The sequence below is a fragment of the Pristiophorus japonicus genome, chromosome 2 (genome assembly GCF_044704955.1).
Source record: "Pristiophorus japonicus isolate sPriJap1 chromosome 2, sPriJap1.hap1, whole genome shotgun sequence".
NCBI classification, from domain to species: domain Eukaryota; kingdom Metazoa; phylum Chordata; class Chondrichthyes; family Pristiophoridae; genus Pristiophorus; species Pristiophorus japonicus.
In genome coordinates, this window is record NC_091978.1 from 287,458,352 (window position 1) to 287,476,287 (window position 17,936).

General features: G+C 46.6%; 1 protein-coding gene and 1 long non-coding RNA gene across 3 annotated transcripts in view; one reads left to right on the forward strand and one right to left on the reverse strand.

Annotated features, from left to right (window-relative positions):
* The window catches only part of LOC139247118 (uncharacterized), a 148,016-nt gene that overhangs the window by 99,573 nt on the left and 30,507 nt on the right, over nucleotides 1–17,936 (forward strand). The window lies entirely within an intron of this gene.
* ednraa (endothelin receptor type Aa) overlaps nucleotides 1–17,936 on the reverse strand; it is a 79,678-nt gene that overhangs the window by 2,279 nt on the left and 59,463 nt on the right. Inside the window, exons 5-6 of the mRNA XM_070871522.1 lie at nucleotides 4,311–4,444; nucleotides 2,043–2,151 (exon numbers count right to left, since the gene is read on the reverse strand). Coding sequence (XP_070727623.1) covers nucleotides 2,043–2,151; nucleotides 4,311–4,444 — 243 coding nt within the window. The remainder of the gene's footprint in view (nucleotides 1–2,042; nucleotides 2,152–4,310; nucleotides 4,445–17,936) is intronic.

A 17,936-nucleotide genomic window follows, 5' to 3' on the forward strand; every position in this document is an offset into this window, starting at 1 on the left:
TCCAATGAGTAGAGGCGCAACCTACTCAACCTTTTCTCATAAGTCAACCCCCTCATCTCTGGGATCAACCTAGTGAACCTTCTCTGAACTGCCTCCAAAGCAAGTATATCTTTCGTAAATATGGAAACCAAAACTGCATGCAGTATTCCAGGTGTGGCCTCACCAATACCCTGTACAGCTGTAGCAAGACTTCCCTACGTTTATAGTCCATCCCCTTTGCAATAAAGGCCAAGATTCCATTGGCCTTCTTGATCATTGCTGTACCTGCATTCTATCCTTTTGTGTTTCATGCATAAGTACAAGTGCACAAATACCCCCAGGTCTCGCTGTACTGCAGCAGTTTGCAATCTTTCTCCATTTAAATAATAACTTGTTCTTTGATTTTTTTTTCTGCCAAAGTGCATGACCTCATCTCCGGAATCAACTTAGTGAACCTTCTCTGAACAGCCTCCAATGCAAGTATATCCTTCCTTAAATACGGAGACCAGAACTGTATGCAGTACTCCAGGTGTGGCCTTACCAATACCATGTACAGTTGTAGCAGGACTTCTCTGCTTTTATACTCTATCCCCCTTGCAATAAAGGCCAACATTCCATTTGCCTTCCTGATTATTTGCTGTACCTGCATACTAACGTTTTGTGTTTCATGCACAAGGACCCCCAGGTCCCATTGTACTGCAGTACTTTGCAATGTTTCTCCATTTAAATTATAATTTGCTTTTCTATTATTTCTGCCAAGATGGATAACCTCACATTTTCCCACATTATACTCTATTTGCCAAATGTTTTCCCACTCAGCCTGTCTATATCCCTTTGCAGATTATTTGTGTCCTCAAAATTTGCTTTCCCATCCATCCTTGTATCATCAGAAAACTTGGCTACAATACACTCGGACCCTTCATCCATTAATATAGATTGTAAATAGTTGAGGACCCAGCACCGATCCCTACAGCATCCCACTAGTCACTGTTTGCCAACTGGAAAATGGTTTTCTGTTAGCTAGCCATGGATCCCAATAGTGGATAATCTAGGGGCTATAGGTAGGGAGGAACTTAATACAATTACTATCACTAATGAAGTAGTACCTGGTAAAATAATGGGACTAAAGGCGGACAAGTCCCCTGGACCTGATGGCTTACATCCTAGGGTCTTAAAAGAAGTGGCTGCAGAGATAGTAGATACATTGGTTGTAATCTACCAAAATTTGCTGGATTTTGGGGCGATCCCAGCAGATTGGAAAACCACAAATGCAACGCCCTTATTTAAAAAAGGAGGCAGACAAAAAGCAGGAAACTATAGACCAGTTAGCCTAACATCTGCCGTTGGTAAAATGCTGGATTCCATTATTAAGGAAGCAGTAGCGGGACATTTGGAAAAGCATGATTCAATCAAGCAGAGTCAGCATGGTTTTATGAAAGGGAAATCATGTTTTCTCAGATCCTTCCTCTCCCCTTACTAAACACGAGGCCCCAGCGAGACTGCCCCAGAAGCCGATCCTGTCATATACATCGGCGGGCAGTCTCTGGGCTGTACGATTTTTATCCACGACTTCCTGCTGACTTCCTACCATTCCAGGTGGATGTAAACCAGCGGGATTTAAATGAGGCTCAGGAATTAAAATATCCCAAGCCTCATTTCTGAAGCATTGGGTAGGTTGTGAACTTGCATTGCTTCCCAAGTGCCCAAAGAGCATTTGATTTTGCATACCACTTCCTTTGGATGGTAACCCGAATTTATCTCGAAGGACGAGACTTCTGCACCTGGTGCAAAGTCTCGCACCTCACGAGTGTTACTGCCCTCAAATGGGGCGATACCCAATTTGGCCTGAGAAAATGATAGTGGGCCTTCTTCTTGAACTGCTGTAGTCTTTGTGCAATAATTCTCTGGCTTGCACTCCTTTCGAACACTGAACCGCTGAATTTGTCCTTTTATATAATAAACCCAATTACTAAGTTAGATAAATACGTGTGATCTCACTCATTCTTACTTAACACTCTGAGAATCACATATTCTAATTATATATTTGTAAACAAAGCTCCTACCTGGAAACAATTTTTAAATTTCTTGCTCACAAAGTATAGGGCGATAGGGTTTATACAAGAGTTCAGAGTTGCTAGATTGATGCCAATGAAATCCAACATTAGCAGGTAGCTGGGGAAAGGAACAAACCAGTATTAGTGTAGTTAACATCAGAGTATTCTCATGTAATCTAAAATTCTTTTGGTAATTATCCATTTATTTGCTTTTGCTTTCCCTGCATCAGTTGACCATCTTATTGCAGCTGCTGGCACCTGACTTATGAAATCCCCTGTCCCTTTGTAAACAGACATGCCAAAAAGTTGGGGCTTAAAGGTGTCGGCCTGCCATTTAGTGTTGTCTGCCATGTACTTTTTCCCATCAATGTGCAGGAAGGGCAGACGTAAAACTCGGAGAGATTAAATCAACCCTCATCTGTCATGCACACATTTATGCACCTATACAAAAACAAGAAAAGGGGGGCCGAAATTGCCCTGTGTCCCGATTAGGGGCGGTAACCTTCTGGGGCCGGGACTTTCTGTACCCGGTGCAGAAGTCCCACCCCCACCATGGAATTGTCCTTATTGCCTCTCAAAAGAAGCGGAACCCAATCTCACATGCTCAACTTCCTTTGGGGGCAGTAGCCGGGCGCTACTGGGACACTGAGGGAAGCGCTATGCGGATGCTCCGTGTAGTGCTGATGCGCTTCAATGACCTTCCCGATCGCTTAAAGGGCAGGGTCACTGCCCTATCTGCAAGACCTCTAATGGCCTCCACTAGGCCACCAGGGCAGCGGTGGCTGGGCCTGCAGCCCGGCACCCAAAACGGAGTGCCGGGCTGCACAATGGCAGCCTGGACCACACCAGGGCCACCAGTGTTGAGCCGACCCAAGGATTGGCAGGCAAAAAAAGATGGCAACCCAGGGCAGCTGCCAGCGGGGGGAGGATGGCACAAAAATCAGACAGCCGGGCGGCCCCTGCAGCACCAAGAAAAGGCTGGCAGCAGCAAGTTAATTCCAGGAACAAGGGTGTGTGTAGGAATGGTGGAGGCCTAGGGGAAGTGTTGGCAAGATGGTCTTGTGGCTGCGGAGGGGAACTAGGGACAGCAGAGGCCTGGATGTTCCTTACAGGGCCCAGAGGATCACTCCTGCTTCTCCTGGGCCCATTAACAACACTTTAAAAAACATTTTTACCTTCAGCAGCCACGCTGACTTCCTTTCACCAGGACCTGGTTAAAATGCCATCGGAGTCTCACGTGAGTCGTGGAACTCCAATTTTCATTTACTAATGAGGTCTCACCGGAGTCCAGTGAGAACCTCCTTCGCCGGCAAAACCAGTGGTGTTAAAATTGTAGGTCGGCAGGATTGGAGTGAGAAACGGATCCTGCTGATCTGAAAGAGTTGCAAATCCTGCTGCAGATATGAGTACAATGAAATGCAAATTCTGCTTATGATACAAGTTGTCGATGACTGTAGGCTTGAAATTACCCTCCGGGATACCAAGAGAAAAGTGGACTTGAGAGAAGACTTGCTGAACTAGCTACAACCAATAAAGAAAAAAACTTGCATTTATATATGTCGTGCCTTTCAGGATCTCAGGATGTCCCAAAGCACAATACAGCTAATGAAGTACTTCAGAAGTGTAGTCACTGTTGTAATGTAGGAAACGCGGCAGCCAATTTGCACACAGCAAACAGCAATGTGATAATGATCAGATCTGTCTTGAGGTGGTTGCTGAGGAATAAATATTGGCCAGGCCACCGGAGAGAACTCCCCTGCTCTGCTTTGAAATAACGTCATGGGATCTTTTACGTCCACTTGAGAGATCAGATGGGGTCTCGGTTAACAACTCATCTGAAAGACAGCACCTCCAACAGTGCAGCACTCCCTCAGCACTGCGCTGGAGTGTCAGCCTAGATTTGATGCTAAAATTCCTGGAGTGGGACTTGAACCCACAACCTTCTGAGGATATGTTTGTAGGATACTTTTGCTGTGTGTACACTTCAAAATTAAAATGCTTAAGGCATTTTGAGGACATGAAAGGTGCCAGGTAACTGAAAGTTCTTTCTTTCCAGTGTATGAACGTTTAATGGGGTTTTAATGACATGCCTTCCTCTTCTATTGATATGGATGGTAACCTGTTTATTTTAAACAGGTAATTTTAACCAGGTTAATATTTCAGTTAAGATAGTGGTGGGAAGAGTTTCATATGAACTCATTAACAATTCATATCAGTATCCAACAAAGTGAATTCAATATTTATGTAAAGAGAACAGCACTTGTTGATCTCACTTACTTGAGGAGTTCACATCTGTTCCGGTCGTTTTCTTTGTAAATAGTTTTCTTTAAAATCCTGCCAAGATGGAGAGGGAACCAACAAAGTGCAAAAATCACAACTAAAAACAAAACGGTTTTGGCCACCTCTCGACGCTGAAAGATAAACACAAAATAAGCTTTAGTTCAATGGGGTATTAGCCACTTGTACATAGCCTCAAACAAAATTGACATTTTTCCACACAAGTGTTCATAAATTGAAGGCCTGTGGCAAGAATCCATTGGATGTATATATCGAACAGATGGAGGTATCAAAATAACACACAACACATTCTGGTGAAAGGTCATGGGGAGGTGTTTCATTTTTGTGCGATAGTGTAAAATGTAAGAGTAAATGAAAACCGGGAGTGGGTTATAATGGGTGGCTGAATCGATATTGTCCATTTTACACTATTGCCAAAGGCAAAATTACCCCCATTTGATCCTGTGTAGTTAATTCAGTAAAACACATGGAGGGTAATTCTAACTTTTTCATTGAAGTCAATGAACAAGAAAATGGGGAGAGATGTATATTGGGAGGCAGATCTGATATCGGCCATCTTACACTATCAGCAAAGCCAAAATTATTCCCATTCTAATGTTGCTTTCCTTCTTAGAAATTAGAACCATGAGAAGAATTTGAAAGCTGATATAACCTAGTAATTGACATTTAAGCAGCAATCCTCATGTAAAGAAAATAAAAACAGAAAATGCTGGAAATCTCAGCGAGTCAGGCAGCATCTGTGGAGAGAAACAGAGTTAACGTTTGGGGTCTGTGACCTTTCGTCGGTACTGTAAAGAAAATGACAGTTTCTCTGTGGGGTCCACTGAACTTATGGCAGGGGGTTGTGATAACCCGTGCGGAAATTCAGGCCTAACATCTTAAGCGTGCTTACAAGGTCAAAATAGGAGAAAACACCAAGCAGAAAAATGGAAAATGTATGGGATGTAAAGTCAAAGGGGTGATTAGTGGAAAGTAAAGTGAAATGTCAGAGAGAATCGTGCAGGGCAGAGTACGGTAACTGCACGGTAAGAGCCAAGTGGCATGATTCTAATTCCATAAATCTATTAAACTCTGAATAATCACCTGACCTTTTGTCCATACTTGCCAACCCACAAAACCTGGAAAAGGTGATGAAGTTCTTTTAAAAAGCTAACAAAGCCACACAAAAGCTGACAACGTAAGAAAACAATGTAAAACTGAAAAAAACCTGCCCTGAATAAAGGCTTAAGACCAAGGTGTCTTAATTATGTCAAAATTATTTTTATTACATTGGATTTCAAGATTTTTATTAGTATCTTGGTGTCACATCCACAATGGTCTTACTTATGACAAACATGAAGTATTTTCAATAGGAGTGCAAGTGGGACATGAACTTATCCTGACTTAAGCTGCAGCTATACTCAATAGTCCATTAGTATAGCATCATAGTGGAAAAAAAATCAAAAGTACAGTATACAAAAGTGAAATTTTTGCACTGCTGGTTTTAAAATACTTTGAAGTGCAAATGTTACATCTCAGGGAGAATCTGGGGGCATGGTCCCCCAGGACAATTTTGATTTTTTATACTTTTTGGTGAATTTTCCAGCATTTCTGGAGACCAACAAACATGCTCAGAAGTAATAATGCAGGAGTGAGTTTGTTGGGCCAAAAAAGAGTGATTATTTCATGCTAAGAATTCTCAGAATGTTAGCAGTTATCAACAATGTTTGGGGCTGAAATTCAAGTCTGCACAAAACGGGGCACACCTATCGCTTTTTGGCAGCCATGATTGCGACGGCTATCTGACCGAAATTCAGCGATTTTTCAAAAAAAATGCCGCCCAGGCAGGCAGGCAGGCAGGCAGGAATCGACTCAGAGATAGAAACATAGAAAATAGGAGCAGTAGTAGGCCATTTGGCTCTTCAAGCCTGCACCGCCATTTAATATGATCATGGCTGATCCTCTATCTCAACACCATATGCCTGCTTTCTCCTCATACCCCTTGATTCCTTTTGTGTCTAGAAATCTATCTTATCTCCTTCTTAAATATATTCAGTTACTTGGCCTCCACAGTCTTCTGTGGCAGAGAATTCCACAGGTTTACCACCCTCTGAGTGAAGAAATTTCTCCTTATCTCAGCCCGTATCCTGAGACTGTGGCCCCTTGTTCTCGACTTCCAAGCCGGGGAAACATCCTCCCCACATCCAGTCTGCCCAGCCCCGTCAGAATTTTATATGTTTCAATGAGATTCCATCTCATTCTTCTAAACTCTAGTGAATACAGGCCTAGTCAACCCAATCTCTCCTCATACGACAGTCCTGCCATCCCAGGAATCAGTCTGGTGAGCCTTCGTTGCAGTCCCTCTATGGCAAGTATATCCTTTCTTAGGTAAGGAGACCAAAACTGCACACAATACTCCAGGTGCGGTCTCACCAAGGCCCTGTATAAATGTAGTAAGACATCCTTGCTCCTGTACTCAAATCCTCTTGCAATGAAGGCCTTCCTAACTGCTTGCTGCACCTGCATGTTTGCTTTCAATGACTGGTGTACACCCAGGTCCCTTTGTACATCGACATTTCCCGAGCTATCACCATTTAAATAATACTTTGTCTTTTGTTTTTGGAAATATTACATTTGGTTGCCTCATCCAAATCATTTATATATATTGTGAATAGCTGGGGCCCAAGCACTGATCCCTGTGGTACCCCACTAGTTACTGCCCACCACCCCGAAAAAGACCCGTTTATTCCTACTCTCTGTTTCCTGTTAGTTAACCAATTTTCAATCCATGCCAGTAGATTACCCCCAATCCTATGTGCTTTAATTTTGCACACTAACCTCTTATATGGGACTTTATCAAAGGACTTCTGAAAATCCAGATACACTACATCCACTGGTTCTCCCTTATTTATTCTATCAGTTACATCCTCAAAAAACTCCAGTAGGTTTGTCAAACACAATTTTCCTTTCATAAATCCATGTTGACTTTGTCTAGTCCCGTTGATATTTTCTAAGTGTCCCATTATCACATCCTTTATAATAGACTCTAGCATTTTCCCTACTAGTGATGTTAGGCTAACTGATCTGTAGCTCCCTGTTTTCTCTCTCCCTCCTTTTTTACATTTGCCACCCTCCAATCTGCAGGAACTGTTCTATAATCTATGGAAGATGACAACCAATGCATCCACTATTTCCATGGCTACCTCTTTTAGTACTCTGGGATACAGATTATCAGGCCCTGGGAATTTATCAGCTTTCAGTCCCATTAGTTTCTCCAGCACTATTTTCTTACTAATAATCATTTCCTTTCATTCCTCTTGCTTACTAGACCCTTGATTCCCTAGCATTTCTGGGACATTATTTGTGTCCTCTTCCGTGAAGACAGAACCAAAGTATTTATTTAATTGTTCTGCTATTTCCTTGTTCCCCATTATAATTTCTTCTGTTTCTGACTGTAAAGTCTTCACTAATCTTTTTCTTTTTACTTACTTGGAGAAACTTTTGCAGTCGGTTTTGATGTTCCTTGCAAGTTTACTCTCATACTCTATTTTTCCCCTTAATCAATCTCTTGGTCTTTTTTTGCTGAATTCTAAACTGCTCCCAATCCTCAGGCTTGCTACTTTTTCTGGAAACTTTGTATGACTCCTCTTTGGATCTAATACTATCCTTAATTTCTTTTGTTAGCCATGGTTGGGTCACTTTACCTTTTGTGATTTTGTGCCAGAAAGGAATGTATAACATGCATTCGTTTCTTAAATGTTAGCGATTGCCTATCCACCGTCATGCCTTTTAATGAATCTTCCCAATCTGTCATAGCCAATTAATTCCTCCTACCTTCGTAGTTTCCTTTGTTTAGATTTAGGACCCTAGTTTCGGATTGGACTACTTCATTTTCCACCTTAATAAGAAATTCAATCATGCTATGGTCACTCTTCCCTAAAGGACCCCGCACATCAAGACTATTAATTACCCCCTTCTCATTACAAAATACCCAATCTAGGATTGCCTGTTCCCTAGTAGGCTCCTCAATATACTGGTCTCAAAAGCCATCTCGTACACTCTCCAGGAATTCATCCTCAACAGTATTATTACTAATTCGGTTTGGCCAGTCTATATGAAATTAAAGTCACCTACGATTACTGTAGTACCCTTGTTACATGCGTCTCTAATTTCCTGGTTGATGCCGTCCCGTACATTACGACTACTGTTTGGAGGCCTATAGACATTTCTGCCCTTGGTGCTCCTTAGCTCCGCCCCGAGAGTCTACATCTTGATATTTTGAGCCAATATCCTTTGTCACTATTGCTCTGATTTCATCCTTTACTAACAATGCCACACCACCCCCTTTTCCTTTTTGCCTGTCCTTCCTAAATATCGAATATCCTTGGAAATTCAGTTCCCAACCTGGTCACCCTGCAACCATGTCTCTGTAATTGCAGCTATATCATATCCGTTTACATCTATTTGCGCTGTTAATTCGTCTACCTTATTACGAATGCTTCGTGCATTCAGATACAGTGCTTTTAGATTTGTCTTTTTAACATTAGACATCTTAACATTGTTTTGTACTACAGCCCTATTTGTCTTATTGCTATTTTTTCTTATCTGGACCTATTTGTTAGTGCACTCTTTTGTTTGTATGCTCTGTCCCTTCCTGACATAATCTGGTTATCCTTACCACAATCACTTTCCTGCATTGCTTCCTTTTCTTTTCTCTTTATAATTCTAGATTTCTCTCCACTGGGACTCTCCACCATCACCCCGCCCCCGTTATTTAGTTTAAAGCCGTATCTACCTCCTGAGTTATTTGATTCACTAGAACTCTGGTCCCAGCATAGTTCAGGTGTAGTCCGTCCTGAGTATTGGTGCCAGTGCCCCATGAATCGAAACCCACTTCTCCCACACCAACCTCTGAGCCGCACATTCATCTCCCTGATTCTATTGACCCTATGCCAATTTGCTCGTGGCTCAGGTAATAATGCAGAGATTATTACCTTTGTGGTTTTGCTTTTCAATTTAGTCCCTAGCTGCTCAAACTCTCTCAGCAGAACCTCTTTCTTAGTCCTACCTATGTCATTGGTACCTATGTGTACATGACAACTGGATCCTCCCCCTCCCACTCCAAGTTCTTCGCCAGCCCGGAAGAGATGTCCTTTACCCTGGCACCGGGTAGGCAACACAGCCTTCGGGACCCATGCTCTCGGCTGCAGAGAACCCTATCTATCCCCCTAACTATACTGTCCTCTACTACTACTGCAATACTACCTCCTGGATCCCCGTACCTGCCTCACTTGCATTCACACCCTCCTGTCCCTGACCATGTATCAATTCTAAAGTATATAATCTAGAGGGTGTGGCTGCCTCCTGGAGCAAAAATTCATTGAGCCGAAATTCATCGAGCCGCAGACACTTACCGCAGATGTAGTTGCCCTGGACCAAAATGTCCCAGAAGCTCCCACATATTGCAGCAGCAACACATCTCCTGTTTTCCCATTATTTAATTTAATTAGTTTAGTGTTAATCAACCTTATATAGTTTATTAAATTAGTTAAATAAATAATGGTTAGTTTTTAGAATTTAGTTATATGCTATATGTGAACTTAAAAGAAAAACTTAGCCCACAGTCACTACCAATCACTCACCTGCTTTACCTGTGATGTCACACTGCAGAGTTCTCCCCACCCGGAGCCATGCGATCTCCTGGTTTGGGTGATGTTGGACACTCGGGTGGGAAAGACAAGAACCTACAGCGGTGTGTTTAAAACAAAGCTGATTTATTTGCCATCGGGGGGATAATAGGTCAATATATGAGGAATATGAGGAGTGGCGAATGTTTGTGGCGGAGGAGCAGTAAGAGATCGTGGCGGAGGTTCGACGAATGTTTGTGGCGGAGGAGCAGCGAGAGATCATGGCGGAGATGCGGCGAATGAGGGTACGGGGCCCAGAACAGCCGAGGGCTCAGGGGCAGCACAGGCCAGCCCATACTGTGATATGTGCATGCAGTGGGTCCGTGCAGCAGAGCAGGTCTCCAGTTGTCCTGGTTAACCCTCGCTACTGGATAAAGGCCTAGCTGTCAAGCCTATGTGGTGGCGGTCACCACACGTTAAAAAAATCCACGCACAGGCATCTTCCACCCCTTCAATTGGAGTTCAGGACTGGAACATCGGGTCCTTCATTGAAACATCTGTGAACCCATGTGGAAGCAAGTCATCCTGGTTCCAGGGACCGCCGATGATGATGGTATGTAATAACTCGATAGACTGAATACTGTAAACCCACTCAGGTGCAAACCTGGCTCAACTTTATTCGGACCCTGCCCACATTACATGGTAGCTTGCTTTATATACCTGGCCTGCACACATGCGCACAGCCCAATGACCTCTGACAGTGGTGCCCCCTGGTGGCTAGTAACCACAAGCATACATACATCCCCTTCAAGATCTTAATATCAGTCTTTTTACAAGTTAAGATGGTCCAGAGCTTTCCGCTCACGAATTGATCGTCTCAGTTCTGGGCGAGCGTTCTGAGTCAGTTATGACTGGAGGCTGGGTAGCCGATCTGATGGGAGTGGCAATGACCATGTCAGAGATTGAAAGTCCAGATTCAGTGATGACAGCGGAGTCCTCTGATGAATGAATATAGCTTGGTTGGTTACTGATCGTATTTTCCTCAACTTGTTCCAGTTCATCCGTGTGCCGCAGTTTTATCTGATCAACATGTTTCCTGCATGTTTGCCCATTCTTGAGCTTGACAATAAACACTCTGTTGCCCTCCTTGGGCGCAACATACCGGCGACCCGCTTGGGACCTTAATTTAGCACATATACAGGATCATTAACAGAGATGTCGCGTGACACAGCAGCACGATCATGATACCACTGCTGATTTTGACGTCTGTTTTCAAAATGATCGTTCAAGTCAGATGGACGAGAGAGAGCTTGGTCTTGAGCCCTCTCTTCATCAAATGCCAGGTATATAAAGCAAGCCACCACGTAATATGGGCACTTTGGGCCCGAATAAAGTTGAGTAGACCAAGGAACAAACGCAGCTCCGTCACATTCTGAGGCCTGGGTGCATTTTTGATAGCCTTGGTTTTCGAGTCCGTAAGCCTGATGCCATCAGCAGCAATCTTTCACCCCAGAATTTCGACTTCTGGTGCCATGAAGACGCACTTCGAACGTTTCAGCCTGAGTCCCATTTTGTCCAGACGATGTAGAACCTCTCCAAGGTTGTTCAGGTGTTGGGCAGTGTCACAACCTGTGACCAGGATGTCATCTTGGAACACGATGGTTCTAGGGATGGACTTCAGTAGACTCTCCATGTTCCTCTGAAATATGGCTGCAGCCGAGCGAATTCCAAAAGGACACCTGTGTAGATAAACAGTCCTTTATGAGTGTTGATGCATGTAAGTTTCTTCGACATGTCGATGAGCTCCTGTGTGATATAGGCCGATGTCAGAACCAGTTTAGTGAATGACTTCCCACCAGCTAGCATTGCAAACAGGTCATCAGCCTTTGGTAACGGGTACTGATCCTGTTTCGAAAACCGGTTGATCGTAACCTTGTAGTCTCCACAAATCCTGACAGTGCCATCACTCTTCAACACAGGAACAATGGGACTGGCCTATTCGTTAAATTTGACTGGTGATATGACGCCTTCACGTTGGAGTCTGCCCAGCTCAATTTCGACCTCCCTCATCATGTGTGGAACAGCCCGAGCTTTGTGATGGACGGGTCTTGCACCCGAGTCCAGGTGAATCTGCACCTTGGCTCCCGTGAAATTGCCAATGCCCAGTTCAAACAGCGAGGGAAACTTGCTCAGCACTTGAACACACGAAGTGTCATCCACCGATGACAACACTTTGATATCGTTCCAATTTCATTTGATTTTTTCGAGCTAATTCCTGCCGAACACTGTTGGACCATTACCTGGGACGATCCATAATGGTAGATCATGAACCACACCATCATATGACACCTTGACTACTGCACTGCCAATCAGTGGTATGAGTTCTTTGGTGTAAGTACGTAACTTGGCATTGACTGGACTCAGCTTAGGCTTCACAGCCTTAGTGTCCGACAGCTTGTCAAATGTCCTATGGCTCATTATCGACTGACTCGCACCCGTGTCCAATTCTATCGATAACGGTGCACCATTTAGTTTCACATTAACCATTATCAGTTGGCTCTTTGTCAGGAATGAATCCAGTCCATACACTTCCTCCTCGGGTATCTCAGGTTGCATATCCAGGTCCACGCTGGACTGGTCGTCATCATCCACGTGGTGAGTCGCAGCACGCTTGCTCAGTTGTGGACACATTAGCTGAAGATGCCCCACTTTCGAACAGCCTTTACAGATGTACTGCTTAAAACGACACTGATGATGCCGATGATTGCCCCCAACAGGGTGAAATCGGATTCGTACCCATTGGCGGACTTTGAGCAGCTATAGGTTTCACATACGCAGTCGAGTAGGCCCTGCCATAAGCAGCTCTGCCATACAACGACACAATCTTGTTTACAGTACTTGCTGTGGAGCTCCGACTCTTCGATAATATCTGCCTTAAATTATCATCCATCGTCATGCATGCAATCGTGATGGCCTTGCTCAAATCTAGCGTCTCCGCAGCCAATAACTTCAGGAGGATCACCTCGTGGTTGATTCCTATTACAAAGAAATCATGCAGCATGTCTCCCAATGTGTCTTCAAACTTACATGGCCCAGCAAGACGTCTTAGGTCGGTGACGAATTCCGACACATCCTGGCCCTCTGAATGAACATGCGTGTAGAATCGATAGCGTCCAGAATTCCAATGGTGCTCATTTTGCATGCGAAGGTTCTTGAGTTACCTTGTCGCCAAATGTTATGTATGCAATAACTCACTCAGGTGCAAACCTGGCTCAACTTTATTTGGGCCCAAAGTTCCCACATTACATAGTGGCTTGCTTTATATACCTGGCCCGCACACATGCGCGTACAGCCCAATGCCCTCCGACAATGCCCCCCCCCCCCCCGGTGGCTATTAACCCCAAGCATACATACATGACACCTGGGAGAGGCAAAAAAAAGATAAAAACCCAGCCAATTGGGAAAAAAATCTGGGAAAATTCCTCTCCGACCCAACCAGGCGATCGAAATTAGTCCAGGAGATCACACAGGCCTTATTAGATTCCTTGAAGTTGGAGATCTGCTGCAGCTTTTTACCCCACTCTCAAGCCTCAGTCTGCTCCCACTCAGGTATGCCACCGCTCTGCGGAAGAAGTTAGGAAAATCAAGGAAAAGCAACACCTCATGCCTCCATTTCACCGAACTCTCCCACTTACCAAACTCTCAAGTTTCCTACTCTGTGCTGTTGCACTCCATGCTAACAGCACTCAGCACACTTTGCAATGGTGTGGGTGGGGAGCAAGGAACGGGGGCGTTCACCTGCTCTTGATTTGGTCGTAACGAGCCAGCTGCTCCCTGGGGAGGGAGGGCGTTTGATTGAAGGCAATGGCTGCTGGAGCTGTAGCGAGGAGGGCAACTCGTTTTTCTGATGCAGAACTCGAGACACTGATGCAGGCTGTGGAGGGAAGAAGGCGAGTGCTGTACCCTGACACAGGCAGACCAAGTCACGAGGTCTTCCTCAATCCTGGAGAGAGATAGCTGTGGCGGTGCCAGGGACCTCCATTCATGACTGGGCCGCCACCCAGTGCCGAAAAAGGATAAACGACATCATCCGTCTGATGAAAGTGAGTACCTGTTGCACTAACTGCTGACCTTCTATCTGCGAGCCTGTCCTTCATCCTTCTCTTATTTCCCACCTTCACTATATGTCAGGGACACACACTCATTTCTGATGCCTCATGACACCGCTACTCAGCAAGCATCCTTTGTTTTGCAGGCCAAGGTTGTGCACAACCGAATGGAGCAAAGGAGGACTGGTGGTGGCGAGGCCGAGCTTCAGATCCTTACACCTTTGGAGGCGAGGGTCCAGGCGCTAGTGGGCAGACATGCTGCCTTCCCTGTGGCCTCCGGTACTGCCGATCCCGCTATGGGCAGCATGGGTAAGTGAAGGCCCTCCTTTAATGCTATCCTCCCTGAAAGCGCCAGCACCTACTGTACCTTTCCTTCTGAAAGTGTGCAAGTTGCAGCCTCCATGCGTCAATCCCCTACCCTCTCCCCCTCCCCCCACCCCGCCTCATCCAGCCCTTGTGCCATTTATGCATGCAGAAGATGAGAAGTCGAGTGGCAGCCAATGAGCAGGTCCTAGCGCTGGTGCGAGTGGGAGGGCAATGCAGGACGACAGCCTAGAGGGCAGTGGCAGCTGAGGCCAGAGAGAGGATGACATAGAGAGTGGGAGGTGAGGCCTGGATGACAGTCTTGAGGGCACTGAAAGCCCTGGGGATCCTGACACCCTGGAGGGCATTGGGGGCTCGAGCCTGGATGGGACCCTGGAGCCCCCTACATCTGTTGGCGCCAACTCAGATGAGGCAGAGGAAGAGGAGAACACTGCTGGTAGCACTGTGTCACTGCTTCCACTCACATGCACCAGCTCAGGTACCAAGAGTAGGTGGCCGGATTTAGTTGATATAGCAGAAGAGTCTGCACTGGGTGTTGCACCAAGGCCTGGCGGGCTGCAGCATGATGACGGGCAGAGGGAACCTCAGGGGGCAAGTCTGCAAGGGAGTTCTGTCAAAGAAGACTCAGACGAGCCCATTGATGTTTGGGCTTAGAAAAGAAGGGTGGAGGCCTTGCATTCCCAGATGTTGGGGGCAGTAGCAAAGGTGCCGGACAGGCTGTCAGAAGTGGGGAGGAGTATGGAGGAGTCCGACTCCCGCATTGTTGGCAGCTCTGCGCATACATGGAGCCCATCATTGCCAGTGTGCAGATGATGGTGGGCTCCCAGAGATATCGTGCAGATCCAGCTGTGATACTGCAACTCTTTGGTGATGTGGCCATTACAGCACAGGTGTAAGTGAACATGCTGCTTTGGAGAGGATGGCCGCGGCCCTGGAAGCTCAGAATGATTCCCCCGTGACCCATCCACCACGGGTCACAGGGGACGTTCTGTTGTGGTGCCACAGCACCAACCTGAGCTGCCTCAGAGTGGTGGTGGTGATGGTGTGCCCCTGGGGAGTGACACAAACTCCTCGGACCAGGATCCTGATGAAGTGCTCTCTCAGGATCACACCATTCCTGACCCCCAAACCTGTCACCCTGCCATTGCCTCCAAGCACGGACTCACCCGAACCAAGACCGATCGAACCCTGCCAGGAGGGTGTTGACCAGTCTCCAGCCGGCCCTTCCAGGGCCAGAGCTGGTCAAGGGAGTCCTAGAAGGACATCTGTAGGACCCATGAGACAGCCACAGGGGAGATACTGCGGCGTAGTAGTAGGATAGGTTTGCATAAGAGCGGTTATAAGGATATGCATAAGGGTGAAAAATTATGTTGTGTTAGGTTTTTGAACCATTGTTTATTATGTAATAAATCTTTATTTTGTCTTTCTATATCTGGGCAGGTGTATCATTTGACGGTGGGCAATGTTCTATGACGGGACTCATTTGGATGGCCATGGAAAAGCAAAGCTGAAGGGTGATGTGGGCATTAACTCATTGGAAACAAGTAGTGATGAGACGGGTCTGCACTTCCCTTGCAGGGTTGGTATGGCGAAGACGCCTCCTGGTCCTCTTCCTCCTCCTCCTGCTGCTCCGGCTCCTTTTGAGCTGTTACTGCGAGATCAACCTCCAATGGTGGGACCCTCATGATTGCCAGATCGTGAAGCATGCAGCAGACAACTACGAAAATGGAGACCCGCTCAGGCGAGTACTGCAATACTCCACCAGAGCGGTCCAGGCAACGGAACCTCTGCTTGAGGATCCTGATGCAGTACTCAATTCATCATCATCATCATAGGCGGTCCCTCGAACGAGGATGATTTGCTTCCACAAGAGTTCACAGATGTTTCAATGAAGGACCCGAAATTCCAGTCCTGAACTCCAATTGAAGGAGTGGAAGATGCCTGTGCATGGATTTTTTTAACGTGTGGTAACTGTTGCACATCAGCCACCACACGGGCTTGACAGAGCTCAGCCTTTATCCAGTGGCGAGGGTTAACCAGGATGACTGGAGACCTGCTCTGCTGCACGGACCTAGTGCGCACACCTATCTCAGTGTGGGCTGGCCTGGCCCGTGCTGCCCCTGGGCCCCCAGCTCTTCTGGGCCCTGTATCCGCATTTGTTGCACCTCCGCCACAATCTCTCGCCACTCCTTCACCACAAAAACATTCACTGCAGCTCCGCCATGATCTCTCACCCGTCTTCCGCCACCATTTCGCACCGCTCCTCCATCACAAACACTCGCCGCATCTCCGCCACGATCTCTCGCTGCTCTTCCACCACAAAAACATTCACCGCAGCTCTGCCATGATCTCTCACCGCACCTCCACGTCAAACATTCGCCACACCTCCGCCACGATCTCTCATCGCTCCTGCACCTAAATCACTCGCTGTACCTCCACCACAGTCTCTCGCCGCTCATCCGCCCCGACCTTCCCATTCCTCCGCTGTATCTGGGCCTTGCCAAAGTTCTGCCCATGCTCCAAACAGCAACCTGGGTTTTGATGACGTCACCCAGTCGCCCACCTCGAAATCGTTGTACACTTGGAGCAGCTCGCGCTGGCAGTTGTAGTGGTATGCCGCTCCAGCTCTTTTATAGCCCAACCTGCGGAGGTGTTCTCTAAATTATGCACCTGATGGCGGAATGAAAGTCATTGTCAGCATGTTCGCCAGCAGTCAGCAGCCAAGTGGACAGGGGATATCCCTTGTCCCCAAGCAGCCATCCACAATCCTGGTTTGGGCCCGAGAAGATGGCAGACACACTGCTCTGGTGCAGGATGAAGGCATCGTGGCTGCTGCCTGGATATCGGACATCAACCGCCATGCTCCTGCGCTGGTGGTCGCACATCAGCTGGACGTTGAGAGAGTGGAATCTCTTTTTGTTCATGAAAATCTCTGGATGAGTTTGTGGCGCCCTCAGTCTGACGTGTGTGCAGTCGATGGCTCCCTGCACCCTGGGGAACCCTGCAATGCAGACAAATCTGGCCTGCCGCTCCCCCTGCTTCTCCCTGCTCATCGGGAAACTAATGTATTGCAATCTTCTCCTGTAGAGAGCGTCTGTGACTTGCCGGATAGAGTGATGGACGGAGAACTGAGAGATTTTAGAAATGTCTGCAGTTGCAGATTGGAAAGAGCCAATTGTGTAGAAGTACAGTGCAATGGTGACTTTTGTTTCAACACTCCAAGCTGTTCTCAGCCTTGTCTGAGGCTGAAGATCTGCCCGCAGGAGATTGCAGAGCTCCCTGAATTGGAGCCTTCGCAGGCATTGCTCATCTGTGAGCTCCATGAAGGAAAACTGTTGTCGGTACACCCTTGCACGGTAGGGCCTCCTTCCCCCAGGTCTGTGCTGGGCCCCTCCAATGCAGCCAGCTGATTGCCTTCTCCCTCATTCTCTTGATGCTCCTCAGCCTCTGCAGGCTGAAGCTGGCAAGCATCTGGCTCCTCGCCCACTATCTGGTGCGGGGGGTCAGTGTACCTGACCCTCCCCCTGACGCCAGCTCCTTTCTAGACAACCTCTCTGGTCTGTGGC